Below are 27,341 nucleotides of genomic sequence, written 5' to 3' on the forward strand. Positions count from 1 at the left end.
GGAATCCTATGGTTCTTATTGTTCTCGGACGGAGTTTTGCCTCGTCGGTATTCCCCAACTCCCGGGTCTGTGCACCAATGAGTCTGGCTCTTAGCATTCTTTCCTGACAGGAAATTTGGAAGCCGATAACTGTTTCCGGGGGGAGCGGAGAAGAGAACACTCACTTCCGGCGGAGGGAGGCTTTTCTGGAGGGATGGAGGAGGCGGAGGAGCTGCTCTCCGAGGGCGAGAGACTGCGGTTAGGTTAGTGACCTGCGGTGTCTCCGACTCTCGGCCTTGGCCTTAGATAGACCTAACGTTCCCTGCCTGGTCGACTCTCTACCCCAGGCCCTTTTCTTCCCTAACCCGGGATCCTCCTCCGGTGCCCTTAGAAGTCTCTGGGGGCTTCAGCGTCCTCGAACCCCCTCAAACTTCCGATCGGCCCATTTAGAGCCCTTAGATCCCTCAGACTGCCAAGGCCTAGCCGGATCTGCGGTTTCCTCTTGCACCTGTCCCCACCCGCACGACCTCTTGGGTCGCCCCCTCACTGCTTCCCCATCTCCCTGCAGCCCCTGACCCGCGCCTGGGCCCGGACTTGGGATGGATCCCTTCTGGACAAGGCTGTGCTCAGGGCCTCAAGGACTTCCCGCCTGGGCCGACCCGGGCCGTCCTGGCTCTAAAGAGCCTCCCCCGGGGCTTGGCCCTTGGCCCTTCACTCGCCGAGGAGCAGCGCTTAGGGGTCTGGTGTGTCGGGGAAGCCCTGCAGCCGGGACTGCTCTGGGGGCCGCTGGAAGAGGAGTCTGTATTGGAGCAGAAGGATGAAGGAGTGAAACCGCGGCAGGAGGAGGTATTGAAGAATAGGACTTGTCTTCTCCGTGACTGAAATTGTGGAAGAGGTTCAGCCACTTCTGGACAGCTCTTCAGTTAGAAGAAGCAGGGTGTTTCAAGAGATAGGTGATAGTTTTGCCCCTTCTCTCCAGGACTGTCTCTTCCCCTCACTTGCAGTAGTTAAGGAATCAAGGTGCAGAAAGGTGCTGAAAGCTAGATTAGTATAGTGTCAGGAGTGATGAAAGTCAAGAGCAAAGGTGGTTAGGATTAAAAAGCCATGGAATCAAATCCCAGCTTTGTCACCTAGCTAATGAAATGACGTGTGTCGTTTAACTCATTTGTAAGGTAAAGGCATGGCCGTTTTATTGTAATCTTCCAGGGTTATTTGGAGCAATAGATGAAATAGTGCAGGTAAAGGGTTTGGTTGCATAGTAAGTCTTAAAAGATGATGTACCTCTTAACTCCTTTTTTTGTTTGGTACTCACTGGAAGGCAGTAATGTGTTCAATTTAGTAATTCTCCACACAGTGGGAGGGAGGTGAGGGGGATAGGCTTTTGGTCTTTACTGGATGAAACATCAGACAACACAGTCCTGTAGAGGCAGAACCAGAACATTAACCTTCCAGGGGCTTCGTATTAGATCTGTCTCAGGAGAGGTTACATCCCTTTTTTCCCCCACCCTGGTCCCCCCAAACACATGGGAGAAGGACTCTTATTGGTTTATTTCAGGACGTGTCACTAGGCCCATGGGGAGACGTGTGTGCTTGTGAGCAGAGTTCAGGCTGGATCAGGTAAGTTACAGGAGAGTATGTAGTGAAGATGGTCCTTTTTGAGGCTTTCTGTCATGGCATGAGACGGAACCAGAAGCCCACTGTAATTCCCCACCCAGTGAGTTTTTGCAGTGAGTGTTCCAAAGGCATGGGGTCTTTAGGACTCGGACTGCCCAGAAGCTGGGACTTTAGGGAGGGCCACTTGAAGAGGGTCTCCTGAGCTAGCTCTTCCTCTGCTTTGCAGTTTGGTGCAGCGGGGCAGGCTGGAAGGTGAGGGGAACGTGGCCCTGGTGCGGGTCAGCGAGAAGCTCCATCTGCAGGTGTACCAGGTCGTACTGCCAGGCTCTGAGTTGCTGCTGTGGCCCCAGCCTCCCTCTGCAGGCCTGAGCCCCACCCAGCCCGGGCTAGAAGAAGAGGCAGCCATGGCTGTGGTGACAGAAGTGAACTCTGCTGTCCAACGGGAGGTGGACTCCCCAGGGCAAGATGCAGCAGAACCTTGGGCAGGTATGTGGCAAACAGGTGCTATCTTCCCAAATTATCACCAGAACAACCTGTTGATAAGACAAAGCAAAGCTTTGAGAATCACAGAGATAAAGGAGAACATTACAGTCTTAGTAGGTTTTCTGAGGGGAAAGCGTGAAGCCTGAATATTTATTGAAATTTTGAAGTCTGGTATAAGGTGGGTCTTCCAGTGTGGAATGGGGGTGGGGCTTGATCGGGATTGAATAAGGATCATGACATAATAGTTTAGTATCCATGGACCCCCAGGCTAGAATTTTCAGGCAAGAGGCTCAGAGAGTCTTGGGGGTATAACCTGTCATTTGATGCTTTCTATTGCAGAGTGATGGGTCTTTTCCTTAGAACAAACAGTATTGGTATTTATCTTCCTGAGTAAGTTCTCTGGAATAGTAAGGTCATGTTGATGAAGACAGCAAGTTGTTTATAAGGTTTCCAATTTCTTATGTTTCTTCTACCTGGGGTGGGGGTGGAGGTTCCTTTATTTTCAGATGAGATAAGGTGAGGAGGTGGTGGCCTAATTCATCCTAAGTGTGTGTCTCCAGAAGGAGAATAGGGCCTCTGGGATAGCCTTCTCTATGACTGTCCGGAGGTTTGGAGAACCATGGTTCCCAAGAGTGCTTCCCCAGGAGGCACCTGAGACCGGACATGAAGATAAGCAGAGCATGTGGTTCATGTTCCAAGGAAGAGATCGGTGTTCTTGCTCCTGCTGAAGTTCAGGGGCTGAGTAGGAAGAGACACATATTCTTATAATTTCCTGGTGACAGCACTGCCACCACCTGCTACAGTTTCTCCTGACCCCAGCACCCCACTCTTGCCTTGCAGATCCTGGTCACCAGTCACCAACCCCCAGCATCCAGGCAGAGAGTATGGGAAGCCCTGGACTTAAGCCCCAAGCCCAGGATCAACTTCCCAAGGAGAGCCAACCGCTCGGCCTGCCCCCTCAGGATGGCAGCATGGAGGAGGAGGAGGACCCACCCCAGACAGAGGTGCCACCTGAACCTCCGAGCAGCTCTGCTCCCCAGCAGGGCCCAGAGAGCAGTGAGGCCGGTTGCTCACCTTCTGCCAGGGGCACCCAGCTGCATGCTTACCTGGTCAAGAAGTTACATGGCCCCAGTGGTCAGTGCCCACCCAGAGAAAAGACCTCGGAGCCCAGGGCCCAGCAGGCGGGAGAACAGGGGCCGGTAGGCTTCCCTGCACACTTGCGGAGCCCTGCCGGCCCAGCAGGAAGCTCCCCGAAACAGAGGCGGCGGTACCGGTGTGGGGAGTGTGGCAAGGCCTTCCTGCAGCTGTGCCACCTGAAGAAGCACGCGTTTGTGCACACGGGCCACAAACCCTTCCTTTGCACTGAGTGTGGCAAGAGCTATAGCTCGGAGGAGAGCTTCAAAGCCCACATGCTCGGCCACCGTGGGGTGCGGCCCTTTCCTTGCCCACAGTGCGACAAGGCCTATGGCACCCGGCGAGACCTCAAAGAGCACCAGGTGGTACATTCAGGTGCCAGGCCCTTTGCATGTGACCAGTGTGGCAAGGCCTTTGCCCGCCGGCCCTCCCTGCGGTTGCATCGCAAGACCCACCAGGTGCCAGCTACCCCTGCCCCGTGCCCGTGCCCTGTGTGCGGGCGGCCCCTGGCCAACCAGGGCTCCCTGCGGAACCACATGCGGCTCCACACGGGCGAAAAGCCCTTCCTGTGCCCGCACTGTGGCCGGGCGTTCCGCCAGCGGGGCAACCTGCGTGGGCACTTGCGGCTGCACACAGGGGAGCGTCCTTACCGCTGCCCGCACTGTGCTGACGCCTTTCCGCAGCTGCCTGAGCTGCGGCGCCATCTGATCTCGCACACTGGGGAGGCCTACTTGTGTCCCGTGTGCGGGAAGGCCCTTCGAGACCCACATACACTGCGTGCTCATGAGCGTCTGCACTCAGGGGAGAGGCCCTTCTCGTGCCCCCAGTGTGGCCGGGCTTACACGCTGGCTACCAAGCTGAGGCGCCACCTCAAATCCCACCTGGCCGACAAGCCCTACCGCTGTCCCACCTGTGGCATGGGCTACACCCTCCCCCAAAGCCTCAAGCGGCACCAGCTCAGTCACCAGCCTGCCGCTGCTTCTGAGCCCACTGTGGTACTATTGCAGACTGAGCCAGAACTAGACACCTGCGGGGAACAGGACGTCTCCCCAGCCCGGGACGTCTTTGAGGTCACCATTTCTGAGAGCCAGGATAAGTGCTTTGTGGTACCTGAGGAACCGGGCCCCACTTCCAGCCTGGTGCTCATCCATAAGGACATGGCCTTTAGTGCCTGGGCAGAAGTGGTGGAGGTAGAGACGGGCACCTGACCCACCCCCCTCCCCCAGGGGAGTTCTATATAAAGCTAGTGTTTTCTAGCTGCTGGGTGTCTGCGTCTTTCTCTTTGGGTTGCCTGATGGAGTCTACTCTGAGAAGCAGGTCCGGGATTTCCCTTCCTGTTTATGGACCACCGCATTGTTTCCCAGGACTGTAAGGAAAACCTGTTCTAGGTTTAAGAACTTATTACTGACTTCCAGTAGAGCTTGTTCTGCTTCCTTCTCCAGGAACTCCTCAAGGTGCTTGTTCTTTAAACATAGCGGAAGTGCCCCACCCCCCCACCCCAGGTAGTCCTGGAGCTGCCCTGCTGGGGTGCTTAGTGCTGGGATCATCACTCCCACTGAGCCCCCTGAGGGACAAGCACTTCTATCTTGAACCAAATGGAGTGACTTGAGGGTTAAAAGGCCAGAGGCTGAGAAAAAAAAAAAAAGACCAGATGCTGAGCTCAGCTCACAGCTCACAGTTCTCTCTAACTTGGGCTGTAGGTGGTTTGGGCAGCCTTTCTCACCATCTGAGGGCTGTGACATTGGTTTTCTTTCTGTGCTGACAGACACCAGACTCAATGAAGGCAGCCAGGGATAGATCTGGAGCCTTCTGAAGACCTGGCCAAAGAGCCCTATTGAGGGAAGGAATGAACACAGGTTTTGCATCAGCGGTGGGCCTGGGCCACCCTGGGTGCTAGGACGTGGCTGTGAGCCAGACCGGGGCGACATCCTTTACAGAGCTCATGATGTAGGGCAGGGAGCATTGGACAAGAGTTTGCAGAGGATCTGTAGCTAGTGCTACATGGACGTGTTACATGGGATGGTTTAACTTGGCCTGGGGCATCAGGGACAGTGTCCCCAAGGAATCATGATGATAAACGCTCAGCCCTTGTCGTGGGCCAGTTCTTCATGTTTATTTATATAATCTTCATAGCAGCCCTGTGAGGTCGGTGGTAGTAGTAGTATTCTGGTTTTACAGATCAGGAAACAGCTTGAAGTGTCCTGCTCGAGGCGACAGCTCCTAGGAGGTAGCAGAGCCGAGACAAACTCTCACGGTCTCATGCTGGAGTAAGGCCGTTAACCCCGGCGCTGCAGCCCTGCATCTCAGCCTGATCTGCTGGGTGCGAAGGGGGAGGCGCCCCGGGGGCTGCTTGTGGGGAGCCATGTGATCAGAGTTGGGGAGGGGGGGCTGTGAGCAACAGGCCAATGGGGCTGGGGCAGAGAGTGAGGGGAGGGGGCGGGGCCGGGTCACGCCGGCCTTGCTTCAAGAGTTGGGGCTTTATTCTCAGAACATTGAGAAGGGGAATGACGTGACTAGATTTGTGTTTGAAGAGACCACCGAAGGATGGATTGGCTGGCGAGGTGTGGTTGTGGGCAGTGGGGTTGTAGCGGTAGAAATGCAGAGAGATGGAATCATTCATCCAACACGTGAGCACTTCCTGCATGCTAGTTAGGGAGATGGCTTAGGAACAGCCTCTGCTCTCCCAGTTACAGCCTGGTGTGCAGAGACAATAAACAAGACACATCAGATGACGGTAAATGCAGTGAAAAAAAGGCAGGGGGAGAGGTTAAAATGGGGAGCGTGATTTTACAGAGGGCGGTCAGGGAAGGCCTCTGATAATATGAGCAGGAGCAGAGACCCGAACCATGGAGGAGATGAGCCACGTGGATGTCTGGGAGCTGGATTCCAGGGAGAGGGAACAGTACTGGCAAGGTCCAGCGGGTTCAAGCAAGAGCAAGGAGCAGAGTGGCCACGACAGAGGATGGACGGAGGTGAGGGCAGGTTGGGGACCACAGACCGTGGTGAGGACTTGGGGCAGATACGTCCTCTGAGAGAGAGAAGTGACAGAACTCATGGACTGCGGGAAGGAGGGAGAGCTGACTCCTGGTTTCTGACTTCGTACGTGAAGTGGCACTGGGGTGGGAGCGAGACAGGATTCTGGTTGGGGGTGGGCCGAGTTTGAAGCACCAACAGTAGAGATCACAAGCAAGCGGTCAGAAGTCGGCAGAGAGTGGGAGAAAATTGCTGCAGAAGGAGAGTCACGACAGACGCTAGTGGCTAGGTGGGCATCGAAGGAGGGGGGTGAGCAGAGGGGAGGGGCCAGACCGCCGTCCACATGGCCCAGCCCTCCGGGGTCACACAGGGAACGGCGGCTCTGCAAGGGACACGGAATCTGCATCCAACAGGATAGAAAACCCGTTGAGTATGTGTCACAGAAGCGGATAGAAGAGCGTTTCACCAAAGAAGTGGGCAAGAACGTCTGCTGCTGTCGAGACGGTTGAAGTCTGTGAAGGCACTGAGTGGAGTGAGGGCAGTTGGAAGCCAGATTGGATTGCTTTGAGGAGTAGGCGTCAAGAGAGGAAGAACTTAGATTCTTGTTCCTTCCTTCTGTCCTGCAGAATAGGTGTTGTGACCCCTGTGTCACAGATGAGGAAACCCCGGGTTGGAGCGGGTGGGTAGCTGGCCGAGATCACACAGCCAGTAACTGGCAGAGCCAGGACTGAAACGTGGGGTGTTCTCTGGCTTCCCGGCACTCGATCACAACGTCACGGGCAGCCCAACGTCTCCTGCTTTGCCCCTGACATTTACCCAGCACCTACCCAGTCGAATAACCTGTTGACAGAGCATTCTGAAATTGTCCACGGGGAGGGGGGCAGCAGGAAGTCGTGGCGCTCTGGAGAGAAAGGTCATACCATCCAAAGCCTGAAAAATAGCTGCTAATAGTTTTGAGTGAGCCAGCCCTGCTTCTTGGAGCCTGCGTGAGCCGTGCTAGGTCCTGTTCTTTCCCAGCCCCTGCTTCAGGCAGGGTCGTGCCGGCTCAGAGGGCTGCTCAGCAGGCGGCGTGTGCCCAGTGGTTTTAGGAATCCTGGGGACATTCTCATCACGTGATCCCCAGCTGTGCAGCGAAGGACATACTCCTCACTCGGTAGTGAGCTGTGTAGGCAAGGTGGGCATGCTTTGGGTTGCTGGGGAGGCCTGTCCACACCCCACAACCCTCCTTAGGCCCAAACCTGGGATGCTCGCACCCCTTTGCTCCATCCCGCACACAGATGAAGAACTTTTCTCTCCGTTAAGGCTGTCCCTATGTGATGCAGAGCGGGGTCAGATCCAAGCCAACAAATCCAAAGGCACGTGGTTTGGGAGCCTCTGCTCTCCAGCACTTGTGGTAAGATGTGAGCAGGCATGGGGGGGGGGGGGCACTGTGCGAGCTCCCTGTGTTAGAGGAGGACGCGGGTGCCTCGAGAGCAGTCGTTGCCAAGGCCTGAGACCAGAGAGTAGCAGAACGAGGACAGGGCCCAGGTCTTCCGACCCCTAATTTAGTGCTCTTCCAGTTAAAACGCAGTGACTGTTCTTGAAAAGATTGATCTCTGGAGTACTTTTTTCATTGAGGAAGTACCTTCCCCTGATGTCAAAATAATTCTTGTTCATCCTAATGGTAAAGTTCCTTTATTCCCTACTTCTTTCCTCCACCCCTGGGTAAACTCACTTTTTTTTCCCCCCAAGATAAAGTCACTTTTAACAGTTTGGTGCATATATTACTGAACTTGAATGCCGCTGGTTGCTCTAGGGCGAAGGTGCTATGAAAATGTTGCCGGACACCTTAAACCTGGAGGCAGCTTTAACTGCGGAGTCTACAGCTGCTGAACCGAACATCAGGAGGTGTAGGAGATTAAGGATCTTTTATCCTGGGCGCCTGGGTGGCTCAGTCGTTAAGCGTCTGCCTTTGGCTCAGTTCATGATTCCCGGGGTCCTGGGATCGAGTCCCACGTCGGGCTCCCTGCTTAGCGGGGAGCCTGCTTCTCCCTCTCCCACTCCCCCTGCTTGTGTTCCTTCTCTCTCTGTCAAATAAATAAAATCTTAAAAAAAAAAAAGGATCTTCTTTCCCCATTTGCAACTTTAACAGTATGAGAAAATCTTACAGTAGAATTATATTTGAATCATTTTAGGGACCTGTAAACAAGGAAAAGCATCATGAACTGTAAAGAGCTCCATCTCTAGACAGGTTCAGCTGTGGACTGCATAAACTCAAGCAAGTTACTTGGCTTCTCTCTGCCTCAGTTTCCTCATCCATAAAGTGGGGATAATTATGGTACCTACCTCATCAGTACTATGTACCCGGCACGTGGTGAACAGTTAATAAATTGTGGCTGTGGTATTGCAATCAGCCCTCCTAAATTGGAAGACAAGATTAAGGTGCTTGCATGTTTCCTATAGGTGTTGCTTGTTTGGGGCAGGTCAGCATCATGCACAATAGTTTCATACTTCGGGTGCATGTGCACTGGGTATGCTTCATAGAACAGTGAGGCTATACTCTAGCAGAATGCCAGGGGATGAAGGTCATGTGAGGGGAAGAGCAATGGTCTGAGAGGCAGGAATCTGAGTCCTGGTCCTAGCTCTATCACCAACTCTTGACAACCTTGATCAGTTAGCTCCCCACCTGGGGAGATTCCCTTTCCTTACAGTGACATGGGGAAATAGGACCAGATCATTGCTTCCCAATCTCAGCTCCATCCTTGAGCCCTTTTGCTAACTTTTTCTTCTATAGATCCTTTTTAAAATTTTTAAATTTTATTTATTTGAGAGAGAGAGGGACAGCACAAGTTGGGGGGGATGGGGAGGGACAGAGGCAGAGGGATAAGCAGACTCCCCGCTGAGCAGGGGCTCAATCCCAGGACCCTGGGATCATGACCTGAGCTGAAGGCAGACGCTCAACTGACTGAGCTACCCAGGCACCCCTGGATCCTATATTTTAAAAGCTTTTGATTAAATAGAAATTCACTCCTTTTTTAAAATTCTTTTGAAAGACTTTATTTATTTATCTGCCAGAGAGAGAGAGAAATTCACTCATTTTAAAATGCTGATCAGATTGAGGGGAAGAAACAAGATAATTAACCACCTCAAAAGACATAATTTCAGCAAAAAAGGGAAAAAATTATTCTTGTCTTAGGGTAAATTTATAATTTTTTTTAAGATTTTATTTATTTATTTGAGAGAGAGCACAGAGGGAGAGGGGGGAGCAGCCTCTCTGCTGAGCAGAGAGCCCAATGCGGGTCTCAATCCCAGGACCCTAAGATCATGACCTGAGCTGAAGGCAGACACTTAACCAACTTAGCCACCCAGATGCCCCTAAATTTGCAATTTTTGAGAGTTTAAAAAAATATGCATAAGGACAAGGCCATTCTTAGTATATGCACAGAGCCCTAGGCTTCAAAACGTCTGGATTTAATGATACCTGACCCTCTTTCCAGCTCTGAAATTCTGTCTTGGAACATAATTTTACTGTTTTCAGTGATTACAGAGCTTCATTTTACAACATAGCATTGGCCTTACCCATGATTTTGTTTGACGTCAACTTGTTGGGAGAAATACAACCTCTCATTATCGCCTTGTGCTTAGAGGAAATGTGATCCGCTTTAAGTGTGCAGGCATGTGTTTGGGGTGAGAAGCAAGAAGGATGTGTTCAGTTGCATGGCACCCACTGGGCTCAGAGGGTTCCACGAAGAACAGTCGCTAGAGGCTGGGGTGCTTGTAGTGAACCCTGAAGCCTGGGTTGCCACCCAAGCGTCCCTCTCCTTGGTTTCTATTATCCTGAGCAGTCTCTCCAACCCACCCCATTTATTTCCATGTCATGAATTTGCCAGAGAGACTTGGGCCATTTGTTCTGCTAAATGTCCATCATTCCTTGTGGTGGCGGCTAACTTCTTCCTTTATCATCTGTATTTCCTATAAACGAGTAATTAAATCTAGAGGCTCATTTAATTCAGTTTCACTATTTTAGGAAGAAGAGCCCTTCACAGGCAGCATTGTGTATTTCCTGTTTCATATGTAATAGTGGTGTTTATTGGGTGCTTTTTATGTGGCAGGCATTGTGATACTTTACAAACATTAATACTTTGAAGGGGTAGCTTAGTATTTACTTCATAATGATAAACTTAACTCTGAATCCAACTAGATCAGAGGGAGACAGGGATATATGGACTCCAAAGAATTGCAGCAAGTGAGAACCTGAAGATCACAAACTCTGAGAGCTGGGGGTGCTTCTGCAGGGACAAAAGGAATGGTGTAGATCAGATAAAACGCAAAACCAAATTTATCAGAATGGCCTAGAGTCTTGCTGGTCTTGTCATTCCTGGACACAAAACACCATGACTTTCACAATATCCACGCTGTCTCTCTCCTCGACAAAGTGCCCATGCTTGCCATCCAACCTATCCATCTTAACCACACAGATGACAAACTGGGAGCCATTTCAGTGGGGTCCAGCATTTGCCATGGACAAGATGTCAGGACCCATAGTCTTCAAAATGAAGTTCTCATCAGCAAAGTTCTCCCTGCTAATTGGATCTGCCCCTGGTACCACGATGTGAGAATTCATCACCCCAACACATAAATGCAGGCATAAGTCTGGGAAAGCAGGAGCCAAATCTAAGCAGAAAGCTTTAGGTATCTTCCCAGGGCCTAGAGAACCAAAGTTTTCTGCTTTGGAATATTGTCTGCAAACAGCTTGAGGAAGACATGGCCCAAGACGCCTATTAGTGGTCATATCTGCGCATGAGCATGCTATTGGCTCAGCAAGTCCGCAAAGAGGCCAGTATGAGTTTTTCAACAACAGCCTTGCAAAGCAAATACTGTTCTGATCTTATAGATGGTGAAACCAGGCCTGGTGCTCTCTTTTATGCTGTGCTCTCTTTTATGCTGTGATGCTTGTCTGTGGGGATGGGGGAGTTCTGACAGCGAGGGAACAAGGGGACCCTGAAGCCTCAGTAGAAGAGGTGCCATGTGTTGTGTGTTTTGTCCTCCTGGCCAACACCCTCTGCTCTTGCCTTTTCTCCCTCTCCTGGTTGATTCAGCACTGGCCCCAGCTGGTCCTCAGAAAAAAAGAGGATCACCTGTCTTGAAGCAGGAAGGAGGAAGCCACACCTCTCATGTCTACTTCTCGGGAGCCAAAAAAAAAAAAAAAGTAGGCTCAACTCCCTCAGTGAACAGGGAATCCAAATGAAAACCACAATGAGACACCTGCACGTGTATCAGGATGGATAGTGTGAAATGGGTGGACAATATAGAGGGTTGGTGAGGATCTGAACAACTAGAACTCTCAAGCACCGCTGGTGGGGGTGTAAGCTAGTACCACCACTCAGGATAACCATTTGTCCGTGACTGGGGCAAAACATATGCCTGCCCTATGACCCAGCAAATCTACGCTTGCACACGACTCTGTAGCGGCACCACTCATGCAGCCCGAACAGGAAACTAATCCAAATGCCCATCAACAGGCATCCAACGGATAAGTAGTCATGCAATGAGATACTACACAGCTTTTAAAGGAATGGACCGCTGATACACACATGATACACACAATCTGGGAAGCCTGACACAAACAGGTATATGCTGTAGGTCTCCATTTCGATGAAGTTCAAAAATAGGCAAAACTGGTCCAGGGTGATGGTGGTTAGAGTAGTGGCGATCTTAGGGACAACACGCAGAAGTCTGGGGCTAAAAATGTTGATGGTGGTTACATGGGCATATGCATAAAATGTGACTTAAACACAGGATTTGTTCTAACATTACTGAATATAATTTATTTTTTATTTTTTATTTTTTAAAGATTTTATTTATTTATTTGAGAGAGGATGAGAGGAGAGAGAGCACATGAGGTGGGGGAGGGTCAGAGGGAGAAGCAGACTCCCTGCTGAGCAGGGAGCCCGATGTGGGACTCGATCCCAGGACTCCAGGATCATGACCTGAGCCGAAGGCAGTCGCTTAACCAACTGAGCCACCCAGGTGCCCCCTGAATATAATTTAAATATAAGTTAAACCTTGGGTTAAAAAAATATATAGAAAAATTGGAATATGTATATCTATCGATATATATATATATCCTATATATATATATATATATATATATATATATATATATTTTTTTATATATATATTCCTATATATATATATAGGAACTGGGCCACCCAGGAATTAAGCTGATTCATGGGAGTCCTGAGCCCCAGCTCTGTGCGAACCCTCTCCCTGCCCTGTGATCTTCCCAGACTCTACATGATGGTGGTCTAGACCCATACAGCTGGGCCTGAAGGATGGCAAAACGGGATCCCTGTGTTCCTGCTCTTTGTCCTTCTGTCCTAATTAGACCCAGGACTAATATTTACCTTGTGGAATGCAAACAGAAAATGGGGGAGGGATGGGAGCAGGGCTGGGCGAGGGGCAGTGTAGGACCGGCGGCCACTCCAGGCCTGGCCCAGGACAGGTAGGGAGGAGGAGAGGGAGGGGCCCTGCCGAGGAGACCCGAGGATTTGGGCTGGTCCCCGTTCTGGGGCCAGAAGCAGGTCCAAGGAGGTGCGAGAAAATAGACCAGAGGCTCAAAGGCCGTGGGCCTGGCTCCTCCTCCTGAGCAGCCACTACACGTGGACACACCTCCCCAGCTCCCAGGTGGGAAAGTGGTTGAGAGGCAGCTCTCATCTGGCCGCACCCTGGTCTCAGCTTTCTCAGATCTGTGTGTTGTGATTACATCAACCTCCCTACTGGTTTATATCCATATACCTACTGATTGTTAAGCACTTACTACATTTCACGGGCATTACATTCATAATCTCCTTTAGTCCTCACAACAAAGTACTGTTCCCATTGTACAGATGAAGAAACTGAGGCTCACAGAGATCAAAGCAATCATCACCATGTGTTAGGATTGGAAGCAGCCTCAGGAAGATCTTGTGACCCCACTAGCCCAAGCTGGCCCACGTCTCAGGAGGGAGCGGCTGGACGATGGTGGTTACTTACACTGGCCTTTCCTTTGTGACTTCCTCCCAGACCATCTGTCCCTGGTCCCAAGAGGACCTGTCTTCCTGGATGGCGGAGTGGACTATCTATACACTAGTCCCATGGCCCTGACCTGCTGACCTCTCCCTCTTGGCTGATTTCTTCATGTTAGTTCAACATTAACCCAGAGTGGTCAGGACAAGTCCTCGGAGTCCCAGGAGCTGACACACTATGGCGCACATCCGAGGCCTCTGGGTACCTGGCTGCCTGGCCCTAGCTGTCCTGTGTAGCCTTGTGCACAGCCAGCACGGTAAGAGGGGCTTGGAGGCTGGGACAGGCTGACAGGCTGGGATGTGGGCCCACAGGCGGGGGCCTCCTGGCTTGACCGAGAACAACAGGGCCGACGCCCAGGTGGGTCTCAGCCTACAGCATACAGCTTAGGGAAGGAGTCGGGCGCTAAGGTCTGGGTGTGCTGCGTCTCTCCTGCCATATGGAGAGCGGGCTATCCAGTGCATAGAGGGGAGCTAGTGGGCTACCGTGGGCAGCCTTCTGGGTCCTGCCACCGTCCCAGACGTCCCCTTTCAGAAGCCGGGAGGGCAGGCAAGGCTTGCTTCCGGCCCCCACAGTGGCCAAGACCGCCTGGCTCACTGAGGCCACTGTCCTACGCCCCTCCTACCGCAGTGTTCCTGGCCCCTCAGCAAGCACTCTCGATGCTCCGGCGGGCCCGCCGCGCCAACAGCGGCTTTCTAGAGGAGCTTCGCAAGGGGAACCTGGAGCGAGAGTGCGTGGAGGAGCTGTGCAGCTATGAGGAGGCCTTTGAGGCCCTGGAGTCTTCCATTGCCACGGTGAGGGCTGGGCTATGCACCGGGTCGGGGTTGGGGAGGGGTGGGCCAGGTCCGTCCAGGTGGGCCCAGCAAGGGATGTCCCAGCTCTTCAGCCTCATTTCACTGGGCTGCCAAGATGAGTGACCTCAGCCCTTCTTGGAGGCCCAGACACCTGGGCTATGTCAAGGTCTGGCAGCCTAGTGAGGCTCCAGGTCATCGGGGGCTCCTCCATCTTCTGATGTCTGTCTGCACTGGGGTCTCTGGAGGCCCTGGCCCTCATGGCTTCAGCCCTGCTGCTACTGTGGGGTGTGGGACTCTGGTGAGGCCTGAGGGTTCCAAGAGCTCTGTGCAGCCTTTCCCTTCCTCAGGGCTTTCCCTGGGCCCCACGTCCCCCGTTCTTCAATCTAGCCCACCTATGGGAACCCTTTTGGTCTTGGTTGGCAGGGGGCTCCCCTCTCCTCAAACACTCCTCTCCTCAGTGGGCTTGGGCTTCTGGAAACAAAAGTAAGAACCTACCACAAACCTCCCCAGAGCCTGCCAGCTGCATGACCAGGGTAAGGGAAAGAGGAAAGCATGAGGGGAAAATATAAAGTCTACTGAAAAACAAAATGAAATGAAACAGGATATGCCACACCCTCATGCTGGCTCTTATTTTTCAGGATGTGTTCTGGACCAAGTACATAGGTGAGCACTGGGAAGGGTTTGCTCCTGGAACGGAGTCCTGGGGACCCCAATGAGAGAATGTTCTACTCTGGAGAATCTTCTGGGGCATCCATCCATCCATCCCTCCACCCATGCCTCTTTCCCTCCTTTCTCCCTTCCTCCCTTCCTCCCTCCCTTCCTTCCTTCTTTCTTTCCTTCCTTCCTTCCTTCCTTCCTTCCTTCCTTCCTTCCTTCCTTCCTTCCTTCCTTCCTTCCATCTCTCTGTCCATCTCTTTATCTCTGCAGTTTGTCCCCCCCACCCTCTACTTGAGCCCCTCCTGTCCCTACCCCAATCCCAAAAGTGTTTCTGGGTCTTTTCCAGCTTGTGAGTCGGTGAGGAAGCCTCGAGAAAAGCTCATTGAATGTCTGGAAGGTGAGGAGCCGATGCGGGGGTGGGGGGCAGGGTGTGAGCAGACAGCCTGGGAGAAGAGCAGAGTGGGGTGAGTTAGGAGTTGTGGCCCAGCATCTGACCTTGCCGTTCTGTTCCTGCGGTCAAGGACGCCTTTGCACCTGACTCTGTGCTCGGCAGTGAGGAAGAGGATTCATGTTGGAGGAACAAATGCATGAATGGATGAGGAATTCATATTTAAGGCCTCATTCTCATGCAAGCCCCCGCCAGTCAGTCTTCCCCGTGTTCCCAGGGCAGAGCCCTGATGAGGTCACATTCATTCTTCAGAACCTTGGGTGGCTCCCCAGTGCCTCCAGAATAAAGCACAGGCTTCTTAGCCTGGCAAACTTGGCAGGTTCTGGCCTTAACCTTCCCTTCTGGCCTTATCTCCCATTGCACCAAAACATGGGCCCAGACCCCCAGCTACTCTGACAGCAAGCACTTCTCTGAACATGACAACACGTGTCTGCCGCCTGGCCTTTGCTTTCATTGTCATCTTCCCCGGGAACAACTATACCCATTTCCTGCAAACTTCCCTGTCCTACAAGGACTAGTTCAAATGCCATCACCTTGCGGAGGCTGCAATGAGCCCCCACCCTCCTCCCCAGTCTTCTGAATACACCTTTAAGATAACAATAGACCCCAGCTCTTAACAGTAACTCTTTAACCACTTTTTAACATACTTCTGTTTGGTTTTTTTTCCCATACTTTTATTGTTAAATAACTTATTCAACAGGAATTTTACTAAACCCCTGCTATGTACCAGGCACTGTGTCATGTGCTGGGGATTCTAAGAGAATGAAGGAGCTCCCAATCTCATAGGGAAACAAAAATAGAAAATATCAGTGTGATCGCTGGAAAAGCTCTGTTCCAGGTGCCAAGACAATGCCAGGAGAAGGAGCATTTAGTTTGCTGGCAGGATCAGGGACAACCCCCCAGAAGAAGCAGAGTTCCACCTGGATTTGTGGGATGCACTGATGAGCACACCCAGGCAGAGGAAACAGCTTGTGCAAAGGTCCTGACACGAGGATCTCTGATAACAGGACGGGTAGACCAGGGCCAGATTAGAAGGACCGTGTTCGCTTTGTCATCCTACTGGCCACGAGGAGCCACCGACTATAAGCTCCATGAGGGCAGGGACCTACCTTGACTATGTCTTATTCTTCGCTATGTCCTTAGTGCCTGGCACAGTGTCTGACACACGGTTGTCACATGGGTGGTGGGCACTCATGTGACACACTTGGTGAGTGCTGTGAGACAGATTGGTGAACTGCTGGGTACAGAGGAGGTAGCTGAGGAAATGTGGGTTAAGGGTCATGGAGCAGAGGTAGCTTGGAGGAGGTGGACAGACAGGGCTTTGCTAAGTGAGAGAGAGGGGACAGGGCCTCAGGGTAAGAGACCGGGGCTGGGGTCTCTGCAGGTAGCTGCGCTGAAGGTCTGGGCATGAACTACCGCGGGAACGTGAACTTCACCCGGTCAGGCATCGAGTGCCAGCTCTGGAGGAGTCGCTACCCACACAGGCCTGAGTGAGTGATGGGCTGTGGGCCAGTGGGCTGAGAATATGGGGCTGGCAGACACTGGACGGGGGGTACGGCCTCTGCTGAGCAATTTCCTATTCCAGAATCAACTCTACCACCCACCCTGGGGCCGACCTGCAGGAGAATTTCTGCCGTAACCCGGACGGCAGCACCACTGGGCCCTGGTGCTATACTACAGACCCCACCGTGCGGAGGGAGGAGTGCAGCATCCCTGTCTGCGGTGAGCGGGGGAGGGCTGGGCAGCCCATGGCCAAGGCACAGGGCTCTCCATAGGGCCTGATCCTGGCTACCTTCAAGCATGGGTTAGTCATTTACAACATATTTGGGCCCGTGGGTCAGTGAAGGCAGGAGAACCAGAGATAGCTGGAAGCCCCCTGCCTTCCCAGGCTTTGCCTCCCTCCAACTATGCTTTCCTTCCTGCTCGAGGCCCTCTTCCCTCCAGGAAGCCCTCCCCAACTATTTCAGTCCACGTGCCCCTTTCTGAGCACCACAGAGCAAACCTCACATGGCCCGGCCCGGCGTGATGCTGTCATTATTCTTTTGCGTGGTGTGTCAGTGAGCTCTAGCCACAATAATGCTGCAAACCCCACAAAATCACAAACAGCCACAAAAGCTCAGGGGATTCACCAATAAACATCTCTTTCTTGTGTCTGAGGGTTGGCTTGGGCAGCTGAGCTGCTGTCAGCTGTGCTTGCCTGTGTCTGCGGTGGCCACTGGGGTAGGCGGGGCTTGGCTGCCGGTTCCGCTTCCAGCGACGGCTCCAGCTGAGCTTGGCTCCCTGCGTGGGTTGGGTCCTGGTCTGCTCCACATTACTCATCCTGGGGCTGAGGCTGAAAGGCACCATCTCCCTTTGGCAGAGCCGAAAAACCTATTCAGACACACACAATGTGTCTCAAGGCCTGGGCTCAGAACTGGTGCATCCGTTCTGCCCACGTTCCACTGGCCAGGGTGAGCCACATGCTCACGGCCAAAGCCAGCAGGTGGAGAAGTACACCTTTGCCTATACAACCATGGGGCAGAGGAGGTGGATCAAGGCGGGGGTACTAAAGAATTAGTACCAGCAATCAATCTACCAAATATGGGTTGGTGTTCTTTGTCCGCCACATCCCTGTTGGACCCAATACTTGGTCCTGCGACTGGTCTTATAGCAAGGGACCAGTCATGATAACAAAAGCAGCTACCATATACCAAGCCTGCCCACCCCCAACACTGGGCAGGCCTGCTGAAATTGACTTTCTGCGCATGTAGCCATCCTCAGTCATCCCAGCTACTTTTCCTGCTGTGCCCCTATAAAAATAGACTCCTTCTGTAAAAACTCCAGGCAGTCACTACCAGTAGATTACAGATAGCCCCGGAGGTGAAACCGAGTTGCTATCTCTGCCTCATGATGCACCAGACACAGCATGTATTTTGTTTAAATCTCTCAACCCTGCAAGAATGGTATCAGTCACACCTTTTATAGGCAAGCAAAGTGAGGTTCAGAGAGGTCAAGTTACCTGAGGTCACATAGGAAGAAGGTGGCAAGGCAGGGAGTCAAACCCTGACCCCCTGGCCGCCGGTGGTCCCACCCCACCCACTCTGCTCCCCTGCCTCCCCACCCACCAGGCGGGGGGGGGCGTCACTGTGCAGCGGACCCCACGCTCCAGAGGCCCCACGGTGAATCTGTCACCTCCATCGGAGCAATGCCTCCCTGAGCGTGGCCGGTACTACCAGGGTCGCCAGGCGGTGACCGCCCTTGGGTCCCCCTGCCTGGGCTGGGCCAGCAGTCAGGCCAAGGCCCTGAGCAAGGACCAGGACTTCAACCCTGCCGTGCCGCTGGTGGAGAACTTCTGCCGCAACCCGGACGGGGACGAGGAGGGCGCGTGGTGTTACGTGTCGGAGGAGCCCGGTGGCTTCGAGTACTGCGACCTGGACTACTGCGGTGAGGCGGGCGGGGGCCTGAGGCTGGGGGCGGGGCCCGGGGGCGGGGCCGAGCAGCACCTCCCCGGGGGCGGGGTGCCCCGCCGCTGGGGGGCGCGGTCCGCTGCAGCCGGGTCTCCGGGCGGCCGGGCGGGCCTGGCCCCAAGCGCAGCTCACCCGGCTCAGGCCCGACGCCGAGTTCCCGAGGCCGCCTGCGCTGCGCTCTCACCCAGGGGCCTCCAGGGCCGCCCGGGGTGCTTGGGGGGGGGGGGGGCGCTGCGCGCGGGCTGGCTCGGCCCGGCCCCAGCCGTGCCTGCTCCCTGCAGAGGAGCCGGTGGAGGAGGTGGGCGACGGGCTGGTCGAGGACCCGGACGCGCCCATCGAGGGACGCACCGGCGACGAGAAGTTCCAACCCTTCTTCAACGAGAAGACCTTTGGCGCCGGGGAGGCAGGTCAGGCGGCAGGGGCGGCGGGGGCGGCGCGGGGCGCGGGGTACAGCTCGGCCCCTCACACCCGGCTTGCTGTGCAGACTGTGGGCTGCGGCCTCTGTTCGAGAAGAGGTTGGTGAAGGACAAAACGGAACACGAGCTTCTGGATTCCTACATCGACGGGCGCATCGTGGAGGGTTGGGACGCGGAGATTGGCCTCGCGCCCTGGTGCGTCGTGGGGGTGGCCCCGCGGGGTCTCCTTCTGGGGCCGCCCTTCCCTCACAGGCCTGGGCTTCCCAGATGGTGATAGCCGGCACCCCTCTGAGTTAGGGTTGTTGCTTCTCACATGCAGAAGGCGAAGCTGAGGCCCAGAGAGCTTAAGGGGTCTGACCCCAGAGCTATGCCAGGCTGTGCAAATTCTGGACCTGCAGAAGCTGGGGAGGGGTGCAGAAAGCAGGAGGCAGCCCCTCGGTGTCATGTGGAGGCCCCGGTCGGCCAGGGCAGCCAGGTCAAGCTGGGGTCTGGGCCCAGCAGGCACCTCTGTCCTGTGCTTAAACCTGGGACGTTCTACTTTAGGGGAGGTGGAGGGGCAGCCAGCCCCCCAGCTCCTCATGCTTCCCGGGAAACTCCCTCTCCCAGGCAGGTGATGCTATTCCGGAAGAGTCCCCAGGAGCTGCTGTGTGGGGCCAGCCTCATCAGTGACCGCTGGGTCCTCACGGCTGCCCACTGTCTTCTGTACCCACCTTGGGACAAGAACTTCACCGAGAATGACCTTCTGGTGCGCATTGGCAAGCACTCCCGCACCAGGTACGGACCAGGGGCCGTGGATGTCTGGCAGGGGTCAGAGTCCTCCAGAGTGACCGGGAGGGCTCTGGGGGCTCTGGGGGGATCTGTCTGTACATGTCCCACAGTAGAAAACCCAGCAGTCTCTGCTGGAAAGGCCATTTGGCCATGTCTGGACTGAGGCTTGGAGCCGGGGAAAGAGAAACTGAGACTTTGCAGGGGGTGAAATCCTGGCCCACCCCAGCTCCTCTGCAGGCACCAGCAAGCGGCCCCGGTGTGAGCTCTGAAGGGGGGCTGTTTGGACCAGGGCTCCGGCCTGCGCTCCTCCCCTACCTGCCGGGGCTCTCTGACTCCGAAGCCTGGAACAGCTTTAAGCCTGCAGACGCTGTCAGGGCGGGAGGCAGCCCTCTCCCCTCAAGGGTGGCCCAAGGGTCACCCCAATTCCTGGACCCTGAGGGCAGGCAGGAACTGGCCACCAGGTGGCTTACAGCTTCCCCCGTCTCCCTGTTTGCACAGGTATGAGCGAAGCATTGAGAAGATCTCCATGCTGGAAAAGATCTACATCCACCCCAGGTACAACTGGAGGGAGAACTTGGACCGTGACATAGCCTTGCTGAGGCTCAAGAAGCCCATCACCTTCAGCAACTACATCCACCCTGTGTGCCTGCCTGACAAGGAAACCGCAATCAGGTGGGTGCTGGGGGGGGGGAGGGGTGCGAGGAGGGGGCGAGTGGTGGCCCTGGGCTGGGTTCTGGGTTCTGGGCCCGATAGACACTCCCCTTTCCAGGCCTGGGTGGGGTGGGGTGGGGAGGCTTGGAGTAAACCCAGAAATTCTTTCTGCGCCAGTGTTTGAGATTCTGGTCTCCAAGGGACAGTGTCGGGGCCAGGTGTTGGTGGGATTTCTGGAGGTGTTGGTGCTCACGAAGTCCTTCCTTCACCCCCAAAGACTGCTCCGCGCCGGATACAAAGGGCGGGTGACTGGCTGGGGCAACTTGAAGGAGATGTGGATGTCCAACGTTGCCGAGGTGCAGCCCAGTGTCCTGCAGGTGGTGAACCTGCCCATTGTGGAGCGGCAGGTGTGCAAGGCCTCCACTCGGATCCGCATCACCGACAACATGTTTTGTGCTGGCAAGTGCCCGGGGCATGTCTGGGCCCCGGCTGGGGTGGTGGGAGGGCGGGAGGATTGAGACATGTGAAGGGTGCAGACCTGTTCAAGTCCTGGATCTGGTCACTTATAAGCCAAATGGCTTTGGGCAAAGTTGCATAACCTCATGAAGGCTCAGTTTCTTCCTCTCTAAAATGGAGATGCAAGTCTCTGTCCCATGAGGTTGGGTGAGAGCTAAATGAGATAGTATGTATATAGTAAGGCGCTAGGCATGGTGCTAGTCACTGGTTACGTTGTCGATCCGTGTGAGTCCAGATAGCAGCATGAGGCCATGGGTGGGGGAAAAGCCTTGTTCCTTCAGTCATTCAGCAAATATTTATTGACTGCCTTTTGTGATCAGTATTTACCACAAGGACCCAATGCCTGTGTCCTCACAGAACTTCCTTCCTAGGAGGGAGTGTCCATAAACAGATGTAGAATCTAGCAGAAAGAAAAATGAAGCAGAGTAAGGGAGAGAGAGAGATGGGGACAAGGCAGTCTAAAAAGAGTGGTTGGACAAGGTTAGAGAAGGTCTCTCTGAGAAGAGACTAGAAGTGAAGAAGTGAGCTAGTCTAGGACAAGTGCACTCCAGGGTGAGGGAGAGCAGATGTAAAGGCCCTGGGGTGGGTGCCTGCTTAGGGTGTCTGAGGAACAGCAGTGTGGCTGGAGTGCAGTAAACACAGGCAGGGCAGCAGATGAGGGGAGGGAGGTGGGCTAGGCAGAGGATAGGCAGTTCTTTTAGGGTCTTGAGGGACTTTGGTTTTTATTGAGACAGGGAATTTTGGAGGGTTTTGGGGGGTGAATAGATGGTCTAAATTAAAATTTTTTAGTATGGGGCTCCTGGCTGGCTCAGTTGGTGGAACATGGGACTCTTGATCTTAGGGTCGTGAGTTCAAGCCCCATGTTGGGTGTAGAGCTTACTTAAAAATTTTTTTCTTAGTATAATTTCAGACTCACAGAAAGTTGCAAAAATAATATAAAGAATTCCTGTATATTGTCATCCAGATTCTGTCCCTGCACTTTGTGTTTATTGACATACACACATAATAGACACACGCTGTTTGAGAGTGAATTGTACATATGCCTTGTTACCCACGTACATGAGTCTATCCAGACAAGAATGTTCTTACATAGCAAGTGCAGTTGTTAAAATCAAGAAGTTAATGATACTATACCGTTATCTAATCTGTAGACCTATTCCAGTGTTTTCCAGTTGTCCTACTTATTAATGTCTTCTGTAGCAAAGGGGAAAAAAGTGTTCTCATCTGGATCCAGTCCAGGATCACACATTGCCTGTAGTCGTCAGTCCTCCTTCTTTGTCTTCCATGACTTTGACAGGTTTCATAAGTGCAGCCCAGTGAGCCTGTCGCTTGGCCCTCAGTTTGGTTTGTCTAAGGTTTTGGTTTCCTTGTGATCACATTCAGGCCAAGTGAGGTTGTGTCCTTCTAAGGGAAGGCCCATGATGTCCATTTGTCCATATGTCTCACCATAACTGGGGAGATTAACTCTGACCTCTTGGTTAAGGTGGTGTCTGCCTCTGGTGGGTTTCTTACTGTGAGGTTTTGTTTGTAAGTATCTTGTGGGGAGCAGCTTTGACCCTCTGCATCCTGTTTCCCATCAAACCGTTCTCCCAGCTCCGGGGGCTGCCAAATGGTGATTTTCTAATTCTGTCATTCCTTCTATGTTTATTGTGGTTTCATTGGAAGGAAGACCTCTCCTTTCTTTCATTCTGTCAGTGTGGACTCACGGGTCTTTATTCTAAGAGTTATAATCTGCTACTATCATCATTTATTTTGATTTTCAAATTATCCAGGTTTGGCCAGTGGGAGTCCCCTCAGCCTGGCTTCTGTGACTTTTGATGTCCCTGTCGTTCCCTGAGTACCTTCTTACACTGGCACAGCAAGATGTTCTCCACTTCCCTGCTAGTGGAGAATGGTGTTTAGAAGCCATGATCTGGGTGCTATGTGTGCACATTGCTACTGGGGTGTTACTGCTTCTGCGTCCTCTCAGCAGACAGATCTAGAAAATATGTGTACGATGCATACGGTGACATCTAGATCGATTTTTCTTTCTGTCATTTATCAGTTTCTCTATCTGAAACCTCCCACTGCAATCCAGCAGGATTAATTTTAGCTTCTCCTTTTCCATATTTGTAACTCTATTGACAATGAGAAACTGGACTCCTGTTACTCATCATATAGTAACTTATTGGATCGTTACTAGAATACATTGTTTCAGAATCTCCCATCCATCTCACTGTGAGAAACAATCCTCCTCACTGGTGTTCAGCATTTCTTCTTGGAGTTTCTGTTACTAGAATACATTGTTTCAGAATCACCCATCCATCTCACTGTGAGAAACAATCCTCCTCACTGGTGTTTAGCATTTCTTCACAGTTTCTGTCTTTAGCAAGTCTGTACATAGTTGAAATGCTGTGTTCAAAAGGAACTTGGGTTAGTTCTCCCCCGCCCCCCTTTGCTGTGTTATTTATTTAAAATACAGTTAGGCTAAGTTGTTTCTGATTGTATTCAATTTGGGGTCCCCCCTCCCATCTTCGTTGTTTTTATTTATTTTTGGAGTATTAACATGGGTCTAAAACTCAGACCCTTTAAAACAGGTATACTTGGAGAAGTGACACTCTCTTTTCCTTTCTATCCTTTTGCTACCCCCCATCCTTTCTACTCCATTTCCATCTGGGCTCTACAGTCAACCAGTCTCAGTAGTTTGTGGGTTTTTTCTTCCTGTATTTCCTTTTGCACAAATGAGCTGACTCCATTTCCATCTAGGCTCTACAGTCAACCAGTCTCAGTAGTTTGTGGGGTTTTTTTTTTTTTTCTTCCTGTATTTCCTTTTGCACAAATGAGCTTACACACACATATATTTTATCCCCCCCCCCTTTTTTTAAAGATTTTATTTACTTATTTGACAGAGACACAGCAAGAGAAGGGAACACAAGCTGGGGGAAGTGGGAGAGGGAGAAGCAGGCTTCCCGCGGAGCAGGGAGCCCAATGCGGGGCTCGATCCCAGGACCCCAGGATCATGACCTGAGCCGAAGGCAGACGCTTAACGACTGAGCCACCCAGGCGCCCCTTATTTATCTATTTTTAAAGATTTTATTTTTAAGTAATCTACATCTAGCGTGCGGCTCGAACTCACAATCCCAAGATCTAGTCGCATGCTCCACCAACTGAGCCAGCCAGGTGTCACCCAGTTTAGGTCCTTTATATCCTTTTTTTTTTTTTAGTTCACTTGATCTGTCTTATACAGAGTTTGTGTTAAATTCTGCTAATGTATTTCTGTCTCCTTGAACTGCTTTATAAATGTGGTTGCTGTGCTGTTTAGTGCAGATATTCATAACTTTTGTTTTTTCAAAATGCTTTTTTTTTTTTTTAAAGATTTTATTTATTTATTTGAGAGAGAGAGAATGAGAGAGAGCATGAGAGGGAAGAGGGTCAGAGGGAGAAGCAGACTCCCCGCTGAGCAGGGAGCCTAATGTGGGACTCGATCCTGGGACTCCAGGATCATGACCTGAGCCGAAGGCAGTCGCTTAACCAACTGAGCCACCCAGGTGCCCGATATTCATAACTGTTATTTATTCATTGTGAATTGTGGCTTTTAACATTAAAAGTATACTTATTCAAATTATTTTCAATTTCAGGATCACCATCTCTGTTCTGTTTTTTGTTTTCGTTTCTTTCTTTTTTTTTTTTTTTTAAAGATTATTTATTTATTTATTTGACAGAGAGAGAGAGAGCGAGAGCAGGAACACAAGCAGGGGGAGCGGGAGAGGGAGAAGCAGGCTTCCCGCCAAACAGGGAGCCCGATGTGGGACTCGATCCCAGGACCCTGGGATCATGACCTGAGCCGAAGGCAGACGCTTAACGACTGAGCCACCCAGGCGCCCTCTTTTTTTTTTTTAAGATTTTATTTATTTGACAGAGAGAGACACAGCAAGAGAGGGAACACAAGCAGGGGGAGTGGGAGAGGGAGAAGCAGGCTTCCGCGGAACAGGGAGCCGATGCGGGGCTCGATCCCAGGACCCTGGGATCATGACCTGAGTCGAAGGCAGACGCCCAATGACTGAGCCACCCAGGCGCCCCTGTTTTTTGTTCTCATTAACCTGATATACCTTTGTCCATCCCATTACTTTTAGCCTCTATGAATCACTTTGTTTTGTCTCTTATATCTAGCATAGTTGGGTCTTGCTTTTTGCGAGGCAAACTAAAAATCTTTTTCTTTTTTAATAGGTGAGTTAAGTCCATTCATATTTATTGATATGATTGAATTAATATTCATATTATTTTGTAATTATTACATGTATTATGTTTCATTTGCTTTGTTTTTTCCCTATGCGATCTTTTCTTTGTGTTTTTAAATTTATGTATTTAGGAAGGTTTGCATTTTTGTTCTAATGATTATCTTTGGGCTTCTACCTTTCTGAAATGCCCTTAGTTCCTTTTATATTTATGACCTGTTAATTGTTAACTCCGACCTATTGGCTATACAGTCAGGGAGTTTACTTTCCTCTTTCAAGATCTTCTTTGATATTTTTAGATGCATTTTTTTCTACTTGTCAGAACAGTTAATCAGTCCTTTTGCTGAAGCTTTCATCTCTTTGTTGGATGAAGCTTGCCGTTTAGTAGATGCTTCAACAACTGTTATGGGTGTAGAATTTCCTGTTTTTATGTGTTTACAATTGTTCTTCTGTTGTCTTGACATCTTAAGCTCTGCTTGACTGCATATAAAATCCATGGCTTACATTTCCTTCAATTAAAAAAAAATATGGCTTTGTTGCTACTTACTTTGTTGTTTTTGAAAAATCAGATGCTGGTGTAATTCTTTGGAACTTGTAAGGTATTTGGTCTCTTGTGCTTGGAAGTCTTGAGGGCTTTTTCCTTCATCTTTGAAGTTTTACTGGGCTCTGTCTCAGAGTGGAGTGTTTCAGGTCAGTTTTGTCAGCTACCCTCGTGTGGCTCCTTTCAACATACACCTTCAATCTTATTTTATTTCTGTTAAGTTTTCTTGGATTATGTCATAAATATTAGTTTTGTTCCATGGTTTTATTTTTCTTTTTGAGAGGTCCAGATTTCTTCTTTGGTCTGAATTCCATTTCAATCCCTTTCTGCTTTGCATTTCTTCCTATTGTTTTGTCCATTTATTTTTAATTTTTGGATTTCTGATTCAAGGCGTTTTATTACATCGTACAAATCAGCTTGAGGAAATTTAATTCAGTTATAGTTTTCTTCTGTTTCATGGTTGTGTTTTGGGGGAGAATTTCTGTTAGCTGTTTCTTAGTCTTGTTTTTTTGTTTTCCTATAGTATCTTGGTATGGATCTATTTAGTTTCATTCATTTTGTAGATTTGGGGTCATTTATAAGATTCCAATTCAACTGCACCCACTTCTTTTTTCTAGTAGATATGTACGGTCTCATCGCCACGTAAGTGTTAATATTAGATGCACAATTAAATATATTGATTTGAAGTTTGGGTGGTCTCTGTATTCCAGTGCTGATGGTGACTGTGTGTGTGTGTGTGTGTGTGTGTGTGTGTGTGTGTGTGTGTAGCTTTTGTTGTTGTTAATGTTCCTTACTGTTTATGGAGGGCATGTGGGGAGATTCTGGGTAAAGGCAACTGCCATTATCCTCAGGCCACCTGTGGGTCTAACGTATTTTTAAGTCCTTCTGCCTGTTGGGTAGCGAATGGATTGTAGGTGGGGGGAAGTAGAATTCGGGGACAGTAGTTCAGGGGAGAGCTACATGTAATGTGACGAGGGGTGGAAGCGGCGACAAGTGGCTGGGCTGGGATGCATGTTGAAGATGGAGCTGAGAGGCCGTGCTGAAGGATTGCATGGGGGGGGTAAGAAAATGGGGAGTGAAGGAGGACCACAAAGGGTCAAGTGGACACTCGCCACCTAGGTCTCTTCAAGGGGAGTGGTGGGAGTGGGAGCTGTGCGTCTAAGCACTGCTGTTCTCTCCGCAGGCTTCAAGCCCAGTGAAGGGAAACGAGGGGATGCCTGTGAAGGCGACAGTGGGGGGCCCTTTGTCATGAAGGTAAGCGTGGGGCTAAAGGCTAGGAGGGTGGGTAGGCCTTCCGGGGGCTGGGGGTGAGTTAGGAGGGACTGTTTTCAGAAATAGTTGCCTGACAGGGTGCTGCTGCCATGCCTTGGACTCACCCTCTTGGAAACCCCATGTTTCTTCCTCAGAGCCCCTTTAACAACCGCTGGTATCAAATGGGCATCGTGTCATGGGGTGAAGGCTGTGACAGGGATGGAAAATATGGCTTCTACACACACGTGTTCCGCCTGAAGAAGTGGATACAGAAGGTCATTGATCAGTCTGGAAGTTAGCGGGCTGCTCACGTTCTAGGCTCCTCACTGCAAAATCACAGAAACCAATCCAGCAGAATTATTTTTGTGGTTTGTTCCTAAAACTATATAGTTCTCAATAAAAGTGCCGGTCA

General features: G+C 51.5%; 2 protein-coding genes across 3 annotated transcripts; both read left to right on the forward strand.

Moving 5' to 3' along the window:
- The first annotated feature begins 178 nt into the window (after positions 1-178).
- On the forward strand, positions 179-4,565 carry ZNF408 (zinc finger protein 408). Its single transcript, XM_032414151.1, has 5 exons — positions 179-242; positions 548-825; positions 1,535-1,596; positions 1,820-2,079; positions 2,917-4,565. Exons 1-5 carry the CDS (start codon positions 194-196, stop codon positions 4,416-4,418), a joined length of 2,151 nt encoding a protein of 716 aa, XP_032270042.1. The 5' UTR covers positions 179-193; the 3' UTR covers positions 4,419-4,565.
- Positions 4,566-12,645: 8,080 nt separating this feature from the next.
- F2 (coagulation factor II, thrombin) lies at positions 12,646-27,341 on the forward strand. Of its 2 annotated transcripts, XM_032414048.1 has the most exons (15): positions 12,646-12,667; positions 13,228-13,486; positions 13,858-14,021; positions 14,660-14,684; positions 15,025-15,075; positions 16,511-16,616; positions 16,712-16,852; positions 18,239-18,549; positions 18,854-18,979; positions 19,057-19,183; positions 19,595-19,762; positions 20,255-20,428; positions 20,685-20,866; positions 26,862-26,932; positions 27,085-27,341. In XM_032414048.1, exons 2-15 carry the CDS (start codon positions 13,408-13,410, stop codon positions 27,226-27,228), a joined length of 1,869 nt encoding a protein of 622 aa, XP_032269939.1. In that variant the 5' UTR covers positions 12,646-12,667; positions 13,228-13,407; the 3' UTR covers positions 27,229-27,341. The 2 variants fall into 2 exon arrangements, with proteins under 2 accessions (XP_032269939.1, XP_032269938.1); XM_032414047.1 differs by lacking the exon at positions 12,646-12,667 and having other exon boundaries at positions 13,408-13,486; positions 13,837-14,021.

Source organism: Phoca vitulina, unplaced genomic scaffold (assembly GCF_004348235.1).
Source record: "Phoca vitulina isolate PV1807 unplaced genomic scaffold, GSC_HSeal_1.0 scaffold16, whole genome shotgun sequence".
Classification (NCBI taxonomy): Eukaryota; Metazoa; Chordata; class Mammalia; order Carnivora; family Phocidae; genus Phoca; species Phoca vitulina.